The sequence below is a fragment of the Pipistrellus hanaki genome (genome assembly GCF_964339955.1).
Source record: "Pipistrellus hanaki genome assembly, chromosome: 18".
In the NCBI taxonomy this organism is placed as follows: domain Eukaryota; kingdom Metazoa; phylum Chordata; class Mammalia; order Chiroptera; family Vespertilionidae; genus Pipistrellus; species Pipistrellus hanaki.
Window position 1 is genome coordinate 26,809,059 of NC_140520.1, and position 21,398 is coordinate 26,830,456.

Sequence of the window (21,398 nt, forward strand, 5' to 3'; positions counted from 1 at the left end):
TAGCTTTGTACTGATTATTTTGAGCAGTTTTGGATTTAATAGCTTATTTTATAATGTTTGATAACATGTTATTGCGAAGTACCTGAAGCATGTAAGCACTGACTAAAAAAAACCATTTCTCCCATTTCTTTCTCCCATTCTCCAAGCTCTCATGTGCTTATACACACACCGAACCAGACTTGAAGGGGAAAAGATGTTGTAGAATTAGCTCTAGAGGGGAGGAAGGCCATCTGAACTGTGGGCCTCGTTTATAATACGATGAGATTCAGTTCTGCTTCAGGGCTTCTCCTGTGTCACTGCCAAAATTGGTGTCTGGCAGCAGGACTGCAGGCATTGCTAACTGCTTATGCTGAATGCCCACCTAAAGTACTTTAAAATTTAACTCTTAACGAGGACACAGATAATAAGATTGAAAAACACTTGCCTGTTGCTACAATTTTATATTAATAGTGTAATTTTGATTCCTGATCAAATATGACTTTCCTAAAGTGGCCTAATTTATTTTATCCCTGATTTTTCGTAGAAACAATTTCCTGAGACTCTGTGTTCTTAAAGTTACTCAACAAAGTGAGAAGCACTTGGAGAAGATTCTAAATGTGGATGAATTTGTGAAGAGAATTTTCTCTGTGATTCATAGCAATGATCCTGTAGCAAGAGCCATCACACTCCGGTATACTGCATTGCTATGATGATTCACCACACGATTGTTTGATTTGTAATTATGTAACCAGAAAAGGCAATATACTTACTTTTTCATTTTGATTATTAAAATTTTATTTTTGTTTTTTCAACTGAGACTTAATGCGAAAATATGGTAACTGCACTTATTTGTAAATACTTTTGTTTATCATCTATGATGCTGTTTTGCTTGTATATTGTCACCTAACTTATTTTTTTTTATAATTTATTTCATTTTTTTATTAAGATATTATATTGGTTGCTTTTCCACCTAACTTATTTTTTAAATATATTTTATTGATTCTTTTACAGAAACAAGTCACTGCTTGTTTCCTAAAGTTAATGCTTTATTAACCTGGGATTATGGAATTAACTACAAACTTTAGTTTTGATCATCTAGCTTTGCTTTGCTTCTGGCCTTGAGTGTATTGTTTTGCATTTTTTCTGGTTTTTCTGTTTCTGTAGGATGTTGGGGAGTCTGGCATCAATAATTCCTGAGAGGAAGAATGCTCACCATAGTATTCGTCAGAGTCTGGATTCACACGATAATGTAGAAGTTGAAGCTGCCGTTTTTGCTGCTGCCAACTTTTCTGCACAGTCAAAGTAAGCATAGGCCTTTCAAACGAATCATTTGGATTCCCAAAAAGAGGCTTTGAAGGAATAACTCAGCAATATCTATAAATACTGAGCAATACAGAAAAAATGTAAATGGCAAGGGGTATTTCCAAATGGGCGTAGATCCCACTGGGGAAGCAAACTTAAATACATAGAACAGAAGAGTTAAGTACAAATGTTGGCATTGACTATAAATGAAATAGGAGTTCCCAGAAGGACAGGATCAGCACAGTAGTGGAGGAAGGCTGCTTTCTTACTGTCTTCTCAAATCATGGCATTAGAGCTGTACATGATTTGACAAAGACAGTAGTAACTTGAGTTGAAACCAATTTTCACCTATTTGGGAAGTCATGTTCTTACAGAACATTTTTGGTGGGGTGTGTGTGTGTGTGTGTGTGTGAAATGTTGATCATGGTCTTATTACTGTGTTTGACTTGTTAACTTTCTGCAAAAAGTATATTATCCCCTCTAGTGACTGATAAAAGTAGCATTGCTTTCTGGAGGGCATTTGATAATAAGTATTTTGCCAAATATCCCTTTGACCTAGAAAATCCACTTAGAACTAATCCTAAGAAATCAGCAATGTGTATTGATATTTATTTGCAAGGATACTAGCTGTAGTGTTATAATAACAAAAAAATGTTAGTAGCAACCTAAATTCCAACCAGTGTTTGGTAAATATGGTTGTACAGTGGAATAGTACATCAACTCTTTAACAACTGTATTTTTGAAATGTATTTAGAAACAGATTATATAATAACTTATGTGATATCAAATTTATTTAATAAAACACAACATACAGATGGAATAGAAAAAAGCTAGGATGTATATCAAAATATTGTCTCTGGGTTGGTAAGATTGTATCTACATTTTTATTTTCCTTTTTATAAATTTCTCTGTATCATGCCATGAGCAAATTTTGGTTTTATAATCAAGTGAATAATAAATGTTATTTTTTAAAATAAAAATTAGCATTCCCATTAAGAGCATGTGCTTGCTACATTTGGTAACTGAAATAATCAATTTTCTTTCTTCAGCTTTTAAGTATGTGCATATTCTCTTCAGCTGTCTTTTCAAACCTTTAGAAGTTCAAGATTACTCATCGGGAAAAGAGGGTCGAGAATAGAAAGCATACAATTTTTAATTTACTACTGTAAATTAGTAGAAATGGCAGTAATGGAAGAAGAGAAATATCTGAATAAATACACTTCCTATTGGTGCGTTTGAAAATTGGCAAATATTTTTATTGTTGAGAAAATCATTGATATGGAGAGCTTTTTAAAAATTGCTTTTATGATGGAGGTATTATCTAGTGAGTTATTCACACCTGATTAGCACTATCAAGGCCTCAGTACTTTATAATGTTAGGTTAAATACATACTTCCAGTGACTCCAAAAGTAGTTTTTAAATGTAGTTTCTAAATGATAAATTTATCACTTAGGGATTAGATTTTATTTATGAGAATCATTTTTTATTCACTTTTTTTCTCCTGTTATTATAAGGTAATTTTATCAGCTGTAGAATTTCTGGTCTGTGTTATGAAATGATTAAGACTAACTAACATAGAAACACCATTTAAAGAATTGATGACCAGTAAACATTTAAATTAACAATTATGTAGAAGCAGTTTTTAACATACCAGGTTTCGGTATACACTTATAATTTGTAATACTAAAAATACCAAATTAGTTCAATAAAAAGCCTAAAGGACCTATCTAAATGTATGTGAAATAAACAAAATGTATCTTTTTGAGATTATAGTTTACCTCTTTCTCCAGGGAAAGATGACCTGGCGGAAGATCAGATATCTCAACTAATACTAATTGATGTATTTTTATCTTAATTTAATTTACCAATTTTGGATCTTAAATAAATGAGAGTAACTGGCCAAATAAGACCTTGAGAATTTAATTCTATTCTCCCCCTGTCTACTACCATAACCATATCTGATTTGTTCTCACAAAGGTTAAGATCTTATACTTTTAAAGGACTTGTCCAAATCATAAAATAGAAGTTGCATGCAATCCCAGTTGCCTTCAAGGGCTAGGGGAGCATTGTCATTGAGAGAAGTGCCCTCTACTGGCGACTATGGTGAACTTAGTTGCACTCAGTTGAGAAAATGTCTTCAAATCTCTCAAGCCAACTCACTCTTAAGTATAAGAACAATAATTTGCAAATTAATTTTAGAATTAAATATTCTAAATTGTAAAACAAAAGCAATTTTATTTTTTAAATATATTTTTATTGACAAAAGCAATTTTAGAAAATCCTTTCAAAATTTTACTGCAAAGCACAACAAAGTATAATTTTTGATATGTTTCTGCATAGACATAAGTAAAACATCAAGATTTCAGAATTATGATGTACTGGACGATAATAAGGTTACAAATATAATGAACGTAGTTAAAGAGAGTAAGAGCACAATGGAATAATTGAAAACAAATAATTAATTTCAGAAAACACAATTATACACTAAACTACCAGAGAAAATTCTAGAAAACAGATGAATATACAATGATGCAGTCCATTAGTTGTCAGTAGATGATGTCATATATTATGTAGCTTCTGGAAAACTCTACTGTTCACTTGTGAGAATGAAATTAAAAATAACAAATCAGCCCTGACTGGTTTGGCTCAGTGGATAGAGCATCGGCCTGGGGACTCAAGGGTTCCGGGTTCGATTCCAGTCAAGGGCATGTACCTTGGTTGCGTGGACATCCCCAGTGGGGGGTATGCAAGAGGCAGCTGATCGATGTTTCTCTCTCATCGATGTTTTTAGCTCTCTATCCCTTTCCCTTCCTCTCTGTAAAGAATTAATAAAAATATTTTTTTACAAAAAAAAAAAATAATAACAAATCATATCTTAATAGCAGGAAATATTTTATTTAGACATCCATTGAATTAGTTTAGAGGAGAAGTAGTTTATGTCTTATGTATCATTTATTATGGCTAAATAAGCCAGGTTTGATTGTATTACTCTATCATGTTTCTTTACATATTATATTTTATCTTATATTCATATTATTAATACCTTTGCAACATTCTGTGATATTTCTATTATACAGAATCAAAAGCAGCACCCTGCAAAATACTTAACACATATGTAAAGCTAAAAACACATGGCTAATGTTAGTTTGGCTTTTATAGTAAGAGCCTATTCATATTTCCTAAGGTATTTCTATTTGTTTTTTTAAAATTCAGAATATTAGAAATAGTTTTTATTGCTTATGTAGTCAGCTTGTGTATTAAGAGCTTTTCTTAATTTAAAATATATCCTAAAACATAATAGGCTGAGATAGTGACCTTGAGTCTTTCTGACAGTATCACTCAGTGATGCAAATTGCAACAGCACTCGTAAATCAGAGCATCTTTCCTCAAATACCAAGTGAGAACAGTGTTGGCATGACCCCATTTGCCAATTGGAGTTTTGGTTTCAGTTGCATTTCTTACCGCACCCCTAGCACCTGACATTTGGAATATTAGTTATACTTTGGAGTACGTTATTGGCATTTCTCCAGTGTTGATTGCGTTGTGTTTAAGTCCTTAGAAAAGCTTAATTATTTGGTTTTAAATTTTTTTCTGTTCTCTCTTTCCAAAGGGATTTTGCTGTGGGAATCTGTAACAAAATCAGTGAAATGATTCAAGGTATGTGTGTCTTATTTACTATTATGAAGTGACTTAATGGGATTTATTAGTATATTAAAAATAGCTGCTAACATTTATTAAATACTTGTTATGTGCTAGTCACTTACTAATTTATTAATTCACATAATACTTATTAAGTATCATCTAAATGCCAGAACTTTTCTAGGTGCTTAGGATACCATAGTGAATAAAACAAAGCCCATGCCCTCACATAAACCTGCATTCTAGTGGTGGAAGGAGGAGGGGTGGCAACAGACAACTAAAAATATGACATATTCAGTGCTACCGAGAAGAAGTAATGTGGATAGTAAATCCCTAGAGTAGATGGTAGGGTGGAAGGGGGAACTTTTCTATTTTATATATGTAGCTCATGGAAGGCCTCTAATGAAGTGATATTTGAGTGAGAAATGCAGATAATGATTTGGAGGATGGCAGTGCCATTAGAAGCTCTGGGGTTCTCTCGTCTCTCGTCACTGTACTGATGTCCCTCCACTGTCTTCAGTAACAACTAAATTGCAAATTCCTTTTTATAGTCTACAATGGCCAAGATTTCTAATGTCATCTTCCATGCTATGGTTCATGTGTACCATTTAAAAGGGAGTTCAGGCTACAGCATTGAACAACTTTAGAGAACACCACATCCTTTGATTTTTACCAAATGACATTCTTTTGAATTGTTCAACTTGGCAGATGTTGGTAGTTAATGCTGTTTTACAGAAAAGGAAATAAAGTCACCTAAGTGAAGGCCAAGATACAGTGGTTGAGTTTTGTCCTGTTCCCCTTTATTCCTTTGTCTTTTCTCTCGCCATCCTAAAAGGATTTTCCTACAGAAAGGGCTATCTTTTTTTTTTTTTTTTAATATATATTTTATTGATTTTTTACAGAGAGGAAGAGAGAGGGATAGAGAGTTACAGAAACATCGATGAGAGAGAATCATCGATCAGCTGCCTCATACACCACCCCTACTGGGGATGTGCCTGCAACCAAGGTACATGCCCTTGACCAGAATCGAACCCGGGATCTTTCAGTCCAAAGGCCGACACTCTCTCCACTGAGCCAAACCGGTCCCGGCAGAAAGGGCTATCTTTAAGAAGGAAGCATCACTTATTTATTGAGCAGATTTTTATTGAATCCTGCTGTATCTGACAAGATCTCAGAAAGAAACAGATGTTACACTTAAAATAATACAAGGAGTGTTTAATGGAGGAACCATTTACAAACATATGGGCAGGGTAAAGTGTCTGTGGTAATGCAGTCCTCACCCCTTTAGGATGCAGGGGAGGGAATGGTTACCAGAAACCTGGAGTCATGTCACGAGGGCCGCTTTGAAAAACTGATCTTCAGTGAACATGACGTTGCCCTGCAGAAAGGGAATCAGGGAATAAATACTCCGACTTCATTCTTCTCCCTCCCATCTCCTGGAGTTCTGTGCTTTGGCCAAACCCAAATAGAGGCCAAATAGCATGGGAGTTTGTTGATGTGAACTACTGTTGAAAGTTGAAATGCTATCATATGTTGACATTTATTTTACAATGGGAAAGTGAATGATTTGCAGAGTATAAATTAGATTCTTACTTATATACAGCACCACTGACAATTTTTGCTCTCTATCACCACAAAGCAATACTATTGAAAAAATATTGTTTGTTTGTTTATTTGTTTAGCTCTATTGTTGACAGAAAAAAGATACATTGGAGTTCATCTTCATAGAGTTCAGCTGCGTATGCAGTAAAGAAAGGCATCGCTACACAAAGTTCAGAGAACTTCACAACCATTTCTGCAGTCTATTAGTGTTGAAAGACACCATTTTTAAAATTATAAAAATCAAAATTTTTAGCCATTGAGTTTGTGTGTGTGTGTGTGTGTGTGTGTGTGTGTATATATATATATATATATATATATATATACACACACAATAGATGCTTTTCAGTATGCTATGAGAAGAAATAGGCAGCAAAATGACTGTTTTCCACTGTGCCTTTTAAAGGCATTTTCTATTGGATATTGTTTATAGTCACTGAAACATTAATGTTAAGATAAATATTTTTGGACAAAACTATTGCATTGATGGATTATCTCTCACAATTATCTTTAATGTTATAAACATAATATTAGTATCCTATTTGTTTTTAAATGGATATTGTGCCAATTGATTCAGACCTTTTAAATGTGAGCTATTATCAAGGATGATGGTCAGAAAGCTTAAGAATGCTTTTCGCATCTAGGCTTAGCCACACCAGTCGACCTGAAGCTGAAGTTGATCCCAATCCTGCAGCACATGCACCATGATGCCATCCTGGCCTCCAGCGCTCGTCAGCTTCTGCAGCAGCTGGTCACCTCCTATCCTTCCACCAAAATGGTGATCGTTTCTCTGCACACTTTTACTCTGCTGGCAGCTTCGTCTCTGGTGGATACTCCTAAACAGGTGATTTCAACTGTCTTGTCTTTACTAAATTTGCATATTTAAATATAGGATAAAAAATAAGTAACCCATAAATTTAAGTATTATTAAGATTCCCTTTCTCTAATAAAGATCTGTTTAATTACCTTTTGCTCATTTTTTCCTTCACTATATTCACAATTCTAATTTTGGGGATCTCTTGAGGAAATGAGGTAGAGGTGGGTAGATGGCGGAGCATGGGGCATAAAGAAAAGAAAAGTTTGAGTGTTAAAGGCCAGGTGCTGGGCTGGAACTGTACAAGTTAAAGGATAGTATCATTTTATACACAGACAGAAAGAGACCTACACATGGGCTCATAGCTGGTAAATGACAGAGCTGCAATTTGAAATGAGTCCTGTCTCAATCTAAATGTTTTGCTAAAATCCATTGCATCCAAAAAAGATAGTTTCTGTGACAGTACTGTTAACTGAGTGATTTTCTTTTATAGATCCAGCTTCTCTTACAGTATTTGAAGAATGACCCCAGGAAAGCAGTAAAGAGACTTGCTATTCAAGATCTGAAGTTACTTGCCAATAAAACACCACACACTTGGAGTAGGGAAAACATTCAGGTATGTTTGAACATTAATAATAACTTTAAACATTAATAATTTATATAGGAAAATAATATACTATTATATATTTTAACATTTATTAGGGCTTTTTTTTTTTTAGGCCTCTCAGTATACTTTGTCAGAATTTTTCTGGATCTTTAGAAGCAGATTATCCACCTCCCCTCCCCAGTTTTGCCATTTTTTTTATTTGGGTCATATTACATTTATTGTTTAACTTTTCTGAAATTTTATTTTTAACTTTCTCCCTACTCTTTAAGTTTTACTCACTTTCTGGAACATTGTGAGAGAATGGCTATTAGTTCAGTTTAATAGGCAGTTAGTTACGTGACCATTTATATCATGTGCAGTCTTGTCAGAGTTCTGATAGTAAATATACAGATTGAGGCTGAATGTATGTTTATAGATCACTAGCACTGTAAGAAAAACTAGCATATGGTTTTTGGTAACACTTCAGACCGCCTGAGTCCGGAGCAGAGGAGAAGAAATGTCCTGAAATGGGAGGAGGATAGAGAGCTCACTCACTTATAAACTAGATGGGATGTCACACTCTGCTATTTTAAAAAATACATACATCTATGAACTGCTATTCATAACTCTTAGGTAAACAAAATATGGTGGACTGAACAGTACACATGATGACTTTCTAAGAAAGAGTCTTTATTTTTTAGAACAGGTATGGATTTACAGAAAAATGGAGACAATACTACAGAGGATTTCTACCCACCCCATAGCCACTTCCCTGTTATTGCTATTTTATATTAAAGTGGTACATTTGTTAGAATTTACCAATATTGATACATTATTATTATTAACCAAGCTTCATACTTTATTCAGGTTTAATTTTTATCCTTGTCCTTTTTTCTGTTCCATGATCCCACCCAAGATAATGCATTATATTTAGTTAACATGCCTCCTTAGGCTCCTCTTGGCTGTGGCAGTTTGACATAAGTTTTTTATAATGGAAAAAAAGACATTCACACACAATTTTTCTAAAAGCTAGAAAATTTAAAATGAATAGACGGTTTTAAAGTATATTGAAACTAGCATCTTGCGTTTTGTGTTCCTTTTCTTCTGCGTTTCAGGCCCTCTGTGAATGTGCCCTCCAGACTCCTTATGACAGCTTGAAACTGGGGATGTTGTCTGTCCTGTCCACACTCTCAGGGACCATTGCCGTCAAGCACTATTTCAGCATAGCTTCAGGTAAGGAGAAGGTATCACAGATGGTGTGCTAATCCCTGTATTCACGTTGGTGTTTCAGGTGGTTTCCTTTATCCAGCTTTAGCATCTGGAAAGGTTTTGGTCTCCTGCTTTGTTATATGGTAGTAATTTATTTGAAAATTATTTCTTAACTACTGCTCCTGGTAATAAAATCTTGCATCCTTGATCTTAACTCAAGGATATTATATTCCTATATTTGTTCTTTTCTGAATTATATGTGGGAGCAACGATATTTTTGAGGATGCTTAAAATATCTGGTTTGCTTTTGTATGTCTGTGACTCGAAGTGCCCTTTGAAGTTAAGAACATTTCAAAGGCCAAGTGATGGTGAATTTTAAAAGCAAATGTCATGCTACCTTATGTTATCACTCTGGAAAATGATTAAAATAAAACTCTACCCCAGTTCAGTAATGCTTTCCTGGTTGCCTAATTCAAGATGAATTAACTCCACAATACCTTTATTAATGTGCAGTGAGGAGTTTAATTACCTAACTGACTTCAGGCTGAAGTTTTTCGTTGTTTTGTTTTAATGCTAATGTTGTGGAATCTTTATTGCTTCCTTTTGTAGTCAATTAATCAAAGAACTATAATGTACATTGTTCCTTTTTATTTTTTCATTGCATATGGACTTACTTGGTAAGGAAAATTCCCTGACACATAAGTTCCAATAGGACACTGAAAAGACCTGATATTCTATAGCCAAGCCTTCCTGCCACTAGGGTGCACACTTGTGCCCTGGACTTGCCTAGTCATTTGCATACTAAGGAGTAGTGATGTGGATGAATACATTCTGGTTTCCAGGGCACACTGTAGCAGTGGTTGTTTGCTATGTCTTGTACCTTGGGCAGCAGGGTAAGCTGTGACATTAAGATGTCAGTAACAGTGGCATTAATATCTTCACTAGAACTAATTCCATGGATAGTTTGGGCTGTGATTTCACCTTTTCCCCCAAGCTTAGTTTTCTAGTCTTTCCAGTAATTTTGTGAGGTGCTCTGAATCAGTTATCTGTTGCTACAGAACAGATCACCTCAAAACATAGTGGCCTAAAGCCATGACCAATTCATTTGCTCTATTTGCTCTGCTTCTGCAAGTCAGTAATTTTGACTAGTGTCAGCTGGGCGGTTCTGCTGGTCTCACGTTAGCTCACACATATGATTGCAGTCACTTGGAGCCTTGATCAGACTGGATGGTCTTCGATGGCCTCATTCACCAGCTAGAGGTTAAGTGGCTTTTAGCTGAGGCACCTTGGTTCTCTCTACCTTGTGACTCTCAGCAGGCTTGCCTGGGCTATCTCATGTTCTCAGGGTGATAGCAGCAGCCAAAAGAAGGAAAACACCAACACACAAGCACTTTTTAGACTTTTGCTTACACATACTTTTTAATATCTCATTGGACAAAGCAAGTCACATGGCCAAGCCCAGATAGGTGGAGAAATAAACACCTCTTGATGTGAGGAATTGGAAGATTATATTGCAATGGTGCACACCTACGGGGCTAGGCGGGTTTGTCAGTCTCTTAATCAACAATCTGCACAAGTCAACCAATCTCAATTTTTTAGCTTGCAGTTATTTAATATTTCTGGTTGACATTGCACTTTAAAGGAACTGTAAACAGAATACTAATTGCATCTTATCAGTTTTAAGAGCCTTTCCATACAAGGTCTCATTGCTTCTGTAGTGAGGCACATGCATAGGAGTGTGTATGTTTTGAAACTGGGGTTTAAAATGTTTTGATATGTTCAATGTCACATACTTATGAAGTGCTTAAGCCTAGGCTTGAGCCTAGGGATTCTGACTTAGTATTCTTTTTTTATAATAGTAAACTGATCTGATGCAAGATGACTTTCTTTTTTTTTCTTTTTTAATGCCAAAGACATTTTGTAAGCGTTGTGTCTGGTTATAATAATCAAACACTTTTCATGCTAGATGTTTTGTCTTTTTATTGAATTTTATTAAATTGCAGGTTATAAGTGTGATTAAACAAAAGACTTAAATAACTAAACTAGGTAATGTTCACATGAAGTAAAAGTCTGTACTGCTTTTCTCTGCTTGTTCAGGAAATGTGGGTTCTTCCCCCAGATCCTCTGATTTAGTCAAATTAGCCCAAGAGTGCTGTTACCATAACAACAGAGGCATTGCGGCTCATGGAGTCAGAGTCCTCACTAATATAACCGTCTCTTGTCAAGAAAAAGGTAAGCTTGGTCAGAACTGATATGTACAAATTTTTGGTTTGAAGCTTGGGCAGATTTCTATCTGTGTTTGGTTTTTACAATCCCTTATTATTTTTAGCCAGTGTGTTTAGATCTACTAGTTGTCTCCTTCTGAAGGATTCTTAGAGCAAGTTTTCTCAAAACTACTTAATCCTTCAAAATATTTTTTAAAACATGAGGACCTTGGGATTGGGATTGAGGAATTGAAAGGTTCTGTGGACTGTTTCCTATTTTGTTCCACTGTTTACTTTTACACATACGGTGCTGTGGCTAGGGACTGCTGACTGACTACCCTTGGTATAAAGCAATTTGTTCAGCTGTATCTGGAAAATTTAGGAAAAAATATCTTAAGTTATCAAGAGGCTTAATTAACAAATAGTTTCATCTAGAGGCAATTGAATTAACAGAGCAATGCGAATTAAATTTTCAAGGACTTTATTTCTAGGTATCTAGAGCATTAAACTGATTTGTATATTTAAGGAAGGCATGTATAGAAAATAATGCATATATTTTATTGTATTCCTAATATCTTTTGACCAAAAGGCTTGGAGAAGTTCAGGCTGACGTTCAGAAACAGGAAATGCATTTTGAACATTCCACCTGTTTCAGTGTTTTCTGATCTTTAGTAAGGATCATATGCTTAGTGCCTTCACTGCTTGTTCCTGGTACTGATTTTTTTTATTTATAATACCCTAACCTTCACTAGCCTTTACACGTTTTGCCAAGCCCTACACTAACTCAGGAGACATATTTCTCTAAGTTATTTATTGATTCTGATTTGAATATTTAAACCTTTTTTACTTTTGGCATAGTAATGAGTATTTTCCAACATGTAATATAGAAAACTGCTATATGTTCTTAATGCTGACATATATTAACCTAAATATAGTTAGCTAATATATTCAGAACTTTTTAGAATCTCCAGAGAAACTCTAGCCCTAAGGTAGTGAGAATGCTGAAAAACTGTCATTACATTGAATATATCAATATAAGGGATTTGTTTTTTATGGCCCAACTTAAAACATTAATATGATTATGTTTTATGTGGGTCCTCATTATTTTCTAAAAGTGTCTCAGTGCTCAATGGTTAGAACACCCGCCTACAGGTTGCAGGTTTGATTCCCATTCAAGAACATGTACATCAGATGCAGAAAAATAATAAATAAGTGGTTCAGCTTTCATTGGGAGCTGAAAGTTATAACATTCTAGGTGAAAATGTATCTATATAATTTATATCTGATTAGAAAGATTAATACATTCTACATGGTTTGCTTTTTCTAGTATTTTCCTCAGCTAATCTGGTGATAGTATTTCAGTTACTATACTTTATTTAAACCTTTGAGGCTTTAGCTCTTAATTTAATGTGTATGTTTTTATAATCTTCTCTAAAGTAGTAAAAATACGGAAGTCTGAAAATAGCCTTTACATTTCAGAAATGTTGCCAAATTACTTTTTCAGGAAGGTTAGCTTTGCTTATTGAGGTATTTCCTGTATCTTAGATTCCTTAATGTTTTGTGTGTGTGTGTGTGTATGTATATGTGTTTGTGTATTTAATTTTTTCTACTTGACTACTATAAAACTTAGTGTTTTTCCTCTAGACCTATTAGCACTGGAGCAAGATGCTGTTTTTGGCCTGGAATCCCTTCTGGTACTTTGTAGTCAAGATGACAGTCCAGGTGCTCAAGCCACTTTAAAGGTAAAAACATCACTTATTTTAATATAATGCTATTTTTCTTTTAAATATGTTTTATTGATTTTGTACAGAGAGGAAGGGAGAGAGATAGAGAATTAGAATAATCGATGAGAGAGAGTCATCGATCAGCTGCCTCTTGCACACCCCCTACTGGGGATATGCCCGCAACCAAGGTACATGCCCTTGACCGGAATCGAACCCGGGACCTTCCAGTCCCCAAGCCGACGCTCTATCCATTGAGCCAAACCAGTTTCGGCTATTTTCATTGCCTAAGCTAGGAATTGACAATCTCTCTATAGAAGGTCAGATGGTAAATATATTTTGCAGATTATATACTATACACTCATTGTTCCAACTACTCATTTCTACCTTTGTAGAACGAAGAGCCATGGACATTATGTACAAAAAAGGGGTGTGTGTTATTTACAAAAAAAAAACAGACCAGGAGTTGGCCCAAGGACAATAGTTAATCAATTTTTTACCTTTTTCATCTCATGACACATACAAACTAATTACTAAAATTCTGCAGCATACCAAAGAATATAATTTTTGCCAATCTGACACAAAAAAGGTATAATATTGATTCATTCATACTGAACAGCTATTTTTCTGTTGGGTGTTATCATTTTATTTTATTTGACAATCTAAGGGAAAAGAGGCCAGTGTTCCTGACTAAATATTGCATATTTTAAAAATTCCACACCATACTGATTGAAAATCTAAGTTTGGGGTGGGTAATACCCAGGAATCTATTTTTAGCAGCATAGGAAGATGATGGCATTGATAAATTTACAAACCACATTTTAGAGGCATTTCTTATAAGTAATGAAAGTACAGACAGTTTGGCATATATTTTGCCTCTTCAACATTGTTTTTTATGATTTCCTAGTAGTATTAGATTGCAATGAGTGATTAGTGTGCAGTCCTGACTTGTTATTTGGTATTAAACATGGTGCATTTTGCATATCCTAATACGGGATCCATTATGTCATGTGATTCTTATGAAGAATGTTATGCCTACCAAAAAACACACACAACTTTTCCTTGATTTTTCCCAGTACTTCATACAAAGTTCTTTTCTTTACAGCTTAATACCTTCACAGTGTAAGTGGTCTGTTTTGTTTCCAATGTGCAGATTGCTTTGAAGTGTATGGTTAAGTTGGCCAAGGGCAGACCCCATCTCAGCCAGTCCGTGGTTGAGACCCTGTTGACTCAGTTGCACAGTGCCCAGGACGCTGCCCGGATCCTGATGTGCCATTGCCTGGCCGCCATCGCCATGCAGCTGCCCGTGCTGGGCGACGGGATGCTAGGCGACCTCATGGAGCTCTACAAGGTCATCGGACGGTCAGCCACAGACAAGCAACAGGAGCTTCTGGTACAGACAGAGTCACTTTTTTTTTTTTTTTAAATATATTTTATTGATTTTTTACAGAGAGGAAGAGAGAGGGACAGAGAGTTAGAAACATCAGTGAGAGAGAATCATCATCGATCAGCTGCCTCTTGCACACCCACTACTGGGGATGTGCCCGCAACCAAGGTACATGCCCTTGACCGAAATCGAACCTGGAACCTTTCAGTCCACAGGCCGACGCTCTATCCACTGAGCCAAACCGGTTTTGGCCAGAGTCACTTTTTGATGGTGAAGAAGATCTAGTCTAGTGTAGTTAGCTTTACTGTTGGACTTTACTTACAAAGCAAAATAAACAACAGGTATAAAGTAATTATCTAAGACCGAGGGAATGCTGAAGTCAAAATAGAATTGGAACCATGAGCTTTTCACTATTTCTCCTTTTGATTTAGAAAAGTCCTATTTAGTTCATATCTAAAACTTCTTTCTTCCTACGCCCTGTCAAGTCAGCTTAGTGTAGCCAAAGCCTTCAATTTGATGCATTTGTTCTATTACAAAGGACAAAATGATAATGGATTTTTCTTCTTTAAACAAAGCAAATAATGAACTATACCCTGTTTTGTACTTCCAAAAATATGAGTTAAAGACCTGATGATAACAGCTACCAGAGATTAGCACAGATTTTTCTTTTTCAACCCAGGATTTCTGTAGCTGTTTAGGATCCAATTTATAATAGGTTTCAGTATAATCCTGGGGTTGGGAAAGGTGTGTGCTTGTTAAAAAACAGAAGCCATAGAAGTGATCATATTGTTTAGATGAAAGTTTTACCAGGCCAAGCATAAGCTTAAGCATAGGCATAAATTAGATGTAAGCCTTAAGTTGGCCACTCCATATTGTTTCTGGTCATCTGAATTTAGGGATTGGGAAAAGCTTAATGAAATTGCTTACTCAAGCCTCATTTATATGTCATCCTCCAGGTCAGCAGCCACCAACCTTTCAGACCTCACAGACAACCAGTGGTCCCCAGATCACCCGTTGGCGACTGCTGCTCCAAAGGTTTCCTTAAACCGGTTGTCAGCAAACCGAGGCTCGCAAGCCACAATACGGCTCTTTGGCCCCTGGGATGTTCTAACGCCATTTCTTCAAAATAGACTAGCCCAGCGTTGGTGGTATAGTGGTGAGCATAGCTGCCTTCCAAAATAGACTAGTCCAGGCTGAAAACCAACTTCTGCACATGGGCCATGAAGTTTCAATCGCACCTACGTGCATGCCCGCATGTGGTGTTTTGTGAAAGAGCCACACTCAAGGGGCCAAAGAGTCACATGTGGCTCGCGAGCCGCGGTTTGCCGACCACTGCCTTAAACCAACAGTCGCCAACCTTTGGGACCTCACAGACCACTGGTTGGCGACTGCTGCTCCAGGGCATATTCTGTAATAGATTACCCCTTTCATTATTTGCTATCAGGAAAGGGTTACTCTGAGGTCCAAGTGGCACTGGTGTTGGGAATGACATCATTCAGTCACCCCAATAATATATGGTTTATATCAGCTTTGGAATACTAAGAAGCAGTTGGCCAAGTTTATTTTTTATTGAAGCAACCAATGTTCTTTATCCCTTTTTTGTTAGTATTACTTTAAAGCCATTATGAAACATAATATTCAAAAAATGTAAAGAATTATATGTTGAAAACCCTTGCATCCATCCCTGGCTTAAGAAAAATTTTTTACCAGTACAGTTGATTTGTACTTCCCTTTACATCTGCCTTCTAGAGGTAACCACTATCGTGAATTTGGTGTTTTTCATTCCCATGTATTTGTTATATATTCACTACCTTAGTATATATACAAAGTAGCATGCACTATTATTTTCCATATTTTTAACTTTATATAAATGCTACCCTACTGCATGTAATCTTTTGTATTTTTCCTATTTTGTTTAAATCATCTATATTGAAAAGTGTATCTCTAGTTTTCTCATTTCACTGCTGCATAGCATTTCATTGTGATTTTATAATTTATCCATATTATGGGAATTATAAACAATTGTCTGAATAATGGAATAAATTGCTCTATAACTTCAAAGTGAAAAATTAGTAAATGTCAAAGGAGAACAAGTGTTTTCTTATTTGATGGACTGTCATTAGTTTTCCTTCCTTTTTGGTAAAGCTACCTGTGACATTGAGTAGAATTACATGATTTTTCTAATTGTCTATCTTCTTGCTCAATGTCAGGTGAGTCTGGCCACTGTGATTTTTGTTGCCAGTCAGAAAGCACTGTCTGCTGAGATAAAGGCAGTCATTAAGCAGCAGCTTGAAAGCGTCTCCAATGGATGGACTGTGTACCGAATTGCCAGACAGGCATCCAGAATGGTATGTGTGATCCCTATCTGTTATGGGAAAGTCCCACGTGAATTCCAAAAATCTGAGCTCTTTCTGGCTGCAGGTTGTTAGTACCACTTTCATTTCGCCTGGTACTTTCATTACCACAGTCGCCTCCCACCCACGATGTCTGTCCTCCTTTGTTAATACACCGTTGTTTATTTCCTTTCTCTCTCCAAACTTATCATTCTTGTGTAGAAACGGGAAAGTTTTAGTATGCTCTTCTCAGCCATATGCAAAGCCCAACAATTTTCATTAATTTTGTTTGATAGGAAAGAAATACAGAGCTTTGGATAGTATAGAAACTTGTTGTTGTTAAGTCCAGAAAGCAAAGTTGGAAAAGCATTATTCTAGGTCAGTGTTTCCCAAAGTGCGGTACGCGTACCCCCATGGGTACCGGAAGAGTTTGGTGGGGGTACGGGTTGCACCCGAATTTGATGGGGATATGCACTGCACTGTGCTTTGCTGCGCCTAATTCTACGTTCTCATGAGTACGAGGGGTACTCAGCGTTACGAAAATTATAGAAGGGGTACACATATGTCAAAAGTTTGGGAAACACTGTTAGGTGATTGAAGCACATGTTCTCATTGTTTCTCAAATGGGAGGAGGACTGACGGGATGGGATTTTTTTATTATACCCAACTGCCCCAAGCATCCAAGCACTGCAGGGCTCTGAACATCCCTGGGCCTCAGCAGGTAAATGACATTCACATCCCCCCAACAACCACCCTCCCCCCCACTCATTTCCAGAGGGAAGCGCAGTACTCTTCTTGATAGTCCCGTAATAGAGCTTACTGGAGTTTTCCCCTATCCCCACTGAGTAGCTCATACCAAATGATACACTTTCCATTTATACTTGGCATATTTTGAACTAAAATTCTAGACTCAGGTTGTAGTTAATTCCTTTATTTTCTCTTTGGAACTGTCTTAGTAAAGAACTGTGGGCACTAGGTTACATAAAAGCAACTCAGCATATGTTGTCTGAGAAAATACTGAAACTCAAAGAATTATATAATACAAGGAATTATTGTTACAGCTTATCTAAGATTTCGCTTTGTCTTTTGGCTGCTAATTAAATTATAAGAACTTCATTATGTGCCATGATTTTTTAATTTATTTTTTTAGGGTAACCATGACATGGCCAGAGAGCTCTATCAGAGTTTGCTGACTCAGGTTGCTTCAGAACACTTCTACTTCTGGCTAAACAGTTTGAAGGAGTTCTCACATGCAGAACAGTGTCTCACTGGGTTGCAAGAGGAGAATTATAGTTCAGCACTTTCTTGCATTGCTGAGTCTTTAAAATTCTACCACAAAGGGATTGCATCCTTAACAGTAAGTCCTCTTAATTCTCCTTTGGTGATGATGACATGTGTAAGAATGGCCTCCCTTTTCTTTTTATTATCCTGTTTTAACTACCCTGAAGCATCTGACACTATATATATATATTTTTTAAATTTTTTTTAATAGTCGTTTAATGACTTGTGGTATGTGTATTTAATGAGGCTTGGCAGTAATTAAGGACTGAATATATATATGAATGTAATATTAAAGTAATAAATAGGACATGGAAGTAAATCCTTAACCCTCATCTACTTTTTAATATTCATAGATAGATAGATGGGTTTCTCATTTTGTTTTTATCAAGTACCAGGAACCATATATGAAGAAGATTGCTGAATCCATGCAGAAGGGATAAGTGGAGATATGATCCTCCTTTTCCAGATCCTATTAATAACACCCCAGCCTGAGTCACTATCACTATCAACATAAATCCCCCTTCCATCTCAGACCTCAAAGCTACTCACTAAGAAACTAGAGTTTCTGGCTTTATGGATAAAGAAGAAATTATTAAGGATGCTGGCGAGTGTTCTCCCCACCCTCCATATATCATTCCCTCCCACTCCAAATGAAGTTAGCCAGTTAAATTGTTTTCATTGTTCGGCTAAGAAAGTGAAGGGGGCACATACATTTAACGTATCTTATGTTTCCTTTAAATCAGTTATATTCTTAAGTAAGAACCTGTTTTCCTAACTGAGCATTTTCTGTGTTAATGCAAGAACTTCCCCCCTTTAAGAGTAAAGAGTTTATATAATCAACATTAAACATTTTTAAAACATTGTCAATCGATTTTTAAAATTGTATATATTCCGATGGGGCCATAAAACCTTTGGTAACAGTTTATATACATTTATCACATAATCTAAAATATTTGTACTGGTGGTACATCCTAAAAGAAATGCTTTAAAGTAGAACACAGAGTAAACAGATGGCACAAAAGAGACAGAATATTTAGACTACTGTGGGAACATATCTTTTGAAGTACAATTTTTCTGCTTAGGATTGGTTTCTATTTTAAAACAGAGTTCCTCTCCATGTTAAAAAGTAGCATTGAATGCTATGCTTTTTTTCCTCTTGATTATCCTAGGAAAAGATTGTTGTTGCCTATATCAGACTAATAAATGCCTCAAAAAATCAGAAGTTTCAATTATTGGTTCTGATCAATAGAATTATTTCATTTTCTAGTTTATGTGGAGCAGAGAATTGTTAATCATTCAGTACAGTAAATGCTAAGAACTGTGAAACAGGCTCACAAAGGTTGATAGACTTAATATTATGATAACCTCTATTGAATTTTTAATAGTCTTTTAATGATTTGTGTGGTATGTGTATTTAATGAGGCTTGTCAGTAATTAAAGTACTCGGTTGACAGACAGAAGGCCCTTTTCTTAGTTTTTACTCTGCCATTAACAAATTGTGACCTAAGCAGGTTTTTGAACCTCAGATCATTTCTTTTTGAAATGGAGTTCTTTTCTCTCATTATTACTATTTAAAACATTTTAAATATATTTTTATTGGTTTTAGAGTGGAAGGGAGAGGGAGAGAGATAGAAACACCAATGATTTTTAGAGAAAATCATTGTTCATCTGCTTTCGGCACACTCCCTATAGGGGATCAAGCCTGCAACCCGGGCATGTGCCCTTGACCAGAATCGAACCCAGGACCTTTCATTCTGCAGGCTGATGCTCTATCCATTGAGCCAAACTGGTTAGGGTGAATTGGAGTTTTGTTTTTTGTTTACTTAAAAATATATTTTATTGATTTTTAACAGAGAGAAAGGGAGAGAGATAGAGAACTAGAAACGTCGATGAGAGAGAAACATCAACCAGCTGCCTCTTGCACACCTCCTATCGGGGATGTGCCCGCAACTAACGTACATGCCCTTGACCGGAATTGAACCTGGGACCTTTCAGTCCGCAGACCGATGCTCTACCACTTGAGTCAAACCAGCTTCGGCTGAACTGGAGTTTTATTCAACAAATTATAAGCATTTGCTCTGTTTTAAAAAGATTTATTTGTATTCTATTCATTTGGCAAGTATGGATCGGACACTAGCTGTCTGTCATTGTAACTGAGAGGACATGAACGCTGGCTGCCCTTTATACTCCCGGACACAGGAGCGGTCTAACCTGAGATGGTACAGCTATGAGGATTGTGCTTTTTACCTGCTTCAACCAAACTAAACAGGAGAAGTTCAGAATTCTCTGCTTATGGGGATCTGATAGCAATGTTGGGTGTCTTAATTTCCCAAAACAGTGATTAATGAGAGACTTACCTTGCTTCTTAGGAATAAAAATTGTAAAAAGTATTTATATTTATTTTCTGTGGTATGTAACACGTTACCACAGAGTTAGTGGCCTAAAGCAGCATCTGTTTAGTGTTTCAGTTTCCATGAGTCAGAAGTCTAGGTATGGCTTAACTCATGTCACAAAGTTCCAACCAAGGCGTAGGCCAGGGCCAGGCTTACTGAGGCTCACGGAGGCTTGGGGTCCCCTCCTAAACTCATGTGGTTGCCGGTAAAGTTTATTTCCTCACAGCTCTAGAACTTGTGGAAGCTTTGAGGCCAACAGGAGAATTGCTCACCTCAAAGGCCCTTTTCATGGGCTCATCAAATTAGGAGAAATCCATCCAGAATGATCTCCCTTTTCAGTGATATGAAATTACTTCATCAGGGACCTAAATTACATTCTCAAAATCCATTCATTACCTTTGCCATATTTCATTAGTAAGAATCGAGTTACAGGTTCCACCCTCACTCCGAGAGGAGAGATGACACATGGTGTGGATATCAGGGTACCAGGGAGTATGACTCAAGAACCATTTTAGTATTCTGCCTGCAATGGTGGAATTTTAATTTATTTTGATTTTTCATCTTTATTAAGAATTGAATAGGTATAGCATCTTTATATTTTTATGTAGGGTATATATTAAAAAAAATACAACAGATATCCCAGTTTAGGAAATAAGGCATTATCATTGCCTTTAAAACTTGTTTGTGTACTGCACCATTTTGCTGCCATATTTATTTTGTTGTAAAAATATCTTTTTTTTTTACCCCCCAGGCTGCCAGTACACCACTGAATCCTTTAAGTTTTCAGTGTGAATTTGTAAAACTCCGGATTGACCTTCTGCAAGCCTTCTCTCAACTTATCTGTACTTGTAATAGTCTAAAGACAAGCCCCCCTCCTGCAATCGCCACAACAATCGCCATGACGTTGGGAAATGAACTGCAGAGGTGTGGTCGCATCTCTAATCAGGCAG

The 21,398-nt window shown here is 36.2% G+C and overlaps 2 protein-coding genes across 2 annotated transcripts in view; both read left to right on the forward strand.

Moving 5' to 3' along the window:
- Positions 1-21,398, forward strand: part of LPGAT1 (lysophosphatidylglycerol acyltransferase 1) — a 246,955-nt gene that overhangs the window by 92,930 nt on the left and 132,627 nt on the right. The gene's annotated exons all lie outside the window — the stretch shown is intronic.
- Positions 1-21,398, forward strand: part of INTS7 (integrator complex subunit 7) — a 40,802-nt gene that overhangs the window by 4,271 nt on the left and 15,133 nt on the right. The window contains exons 3-14 of the mRNA XM_084866461.1: positions 524-670; positions 1,144-1,281; positions 4,893-4,939; positions 7,165-7,364; positions 7,828-7,950; positions 9,036-9,153; positions 11,227-11,361; positions 12,978-13,075; positions 14,208-14,447; positions 16,652-16,789; positions 17,925-18,131; positions 21,200-21,394. Coding sequence (XP_084722587.1) covers positions 524-670; positions 1,144-1,281; positions 4,893-4,939; positions 7,165-7,364; positions 7,828-7,950; positions 9,036-9,153; positions 11,227-11,361; positions 12,978-13,075; positions 14,208-14,447; positions 16,652-16,789; positions 17,925-18,131; positions 21,200-21,394 — 1,786 coding nt within the window. The remainder of the gene's footprint in view (positions 1-523; positions 671-1,143; positions 1,282-4,892; positions 4,940-7,164; positions 7,365-7,827; positions 7,951-9,035; positions 9,154-11,226; positions 11,362-12,977; positions 13,076-14,207; positions 14,448-16,651; positions 16,790-17,924; positions 18,132-21,199; positions 21,395-21,398) is intronic.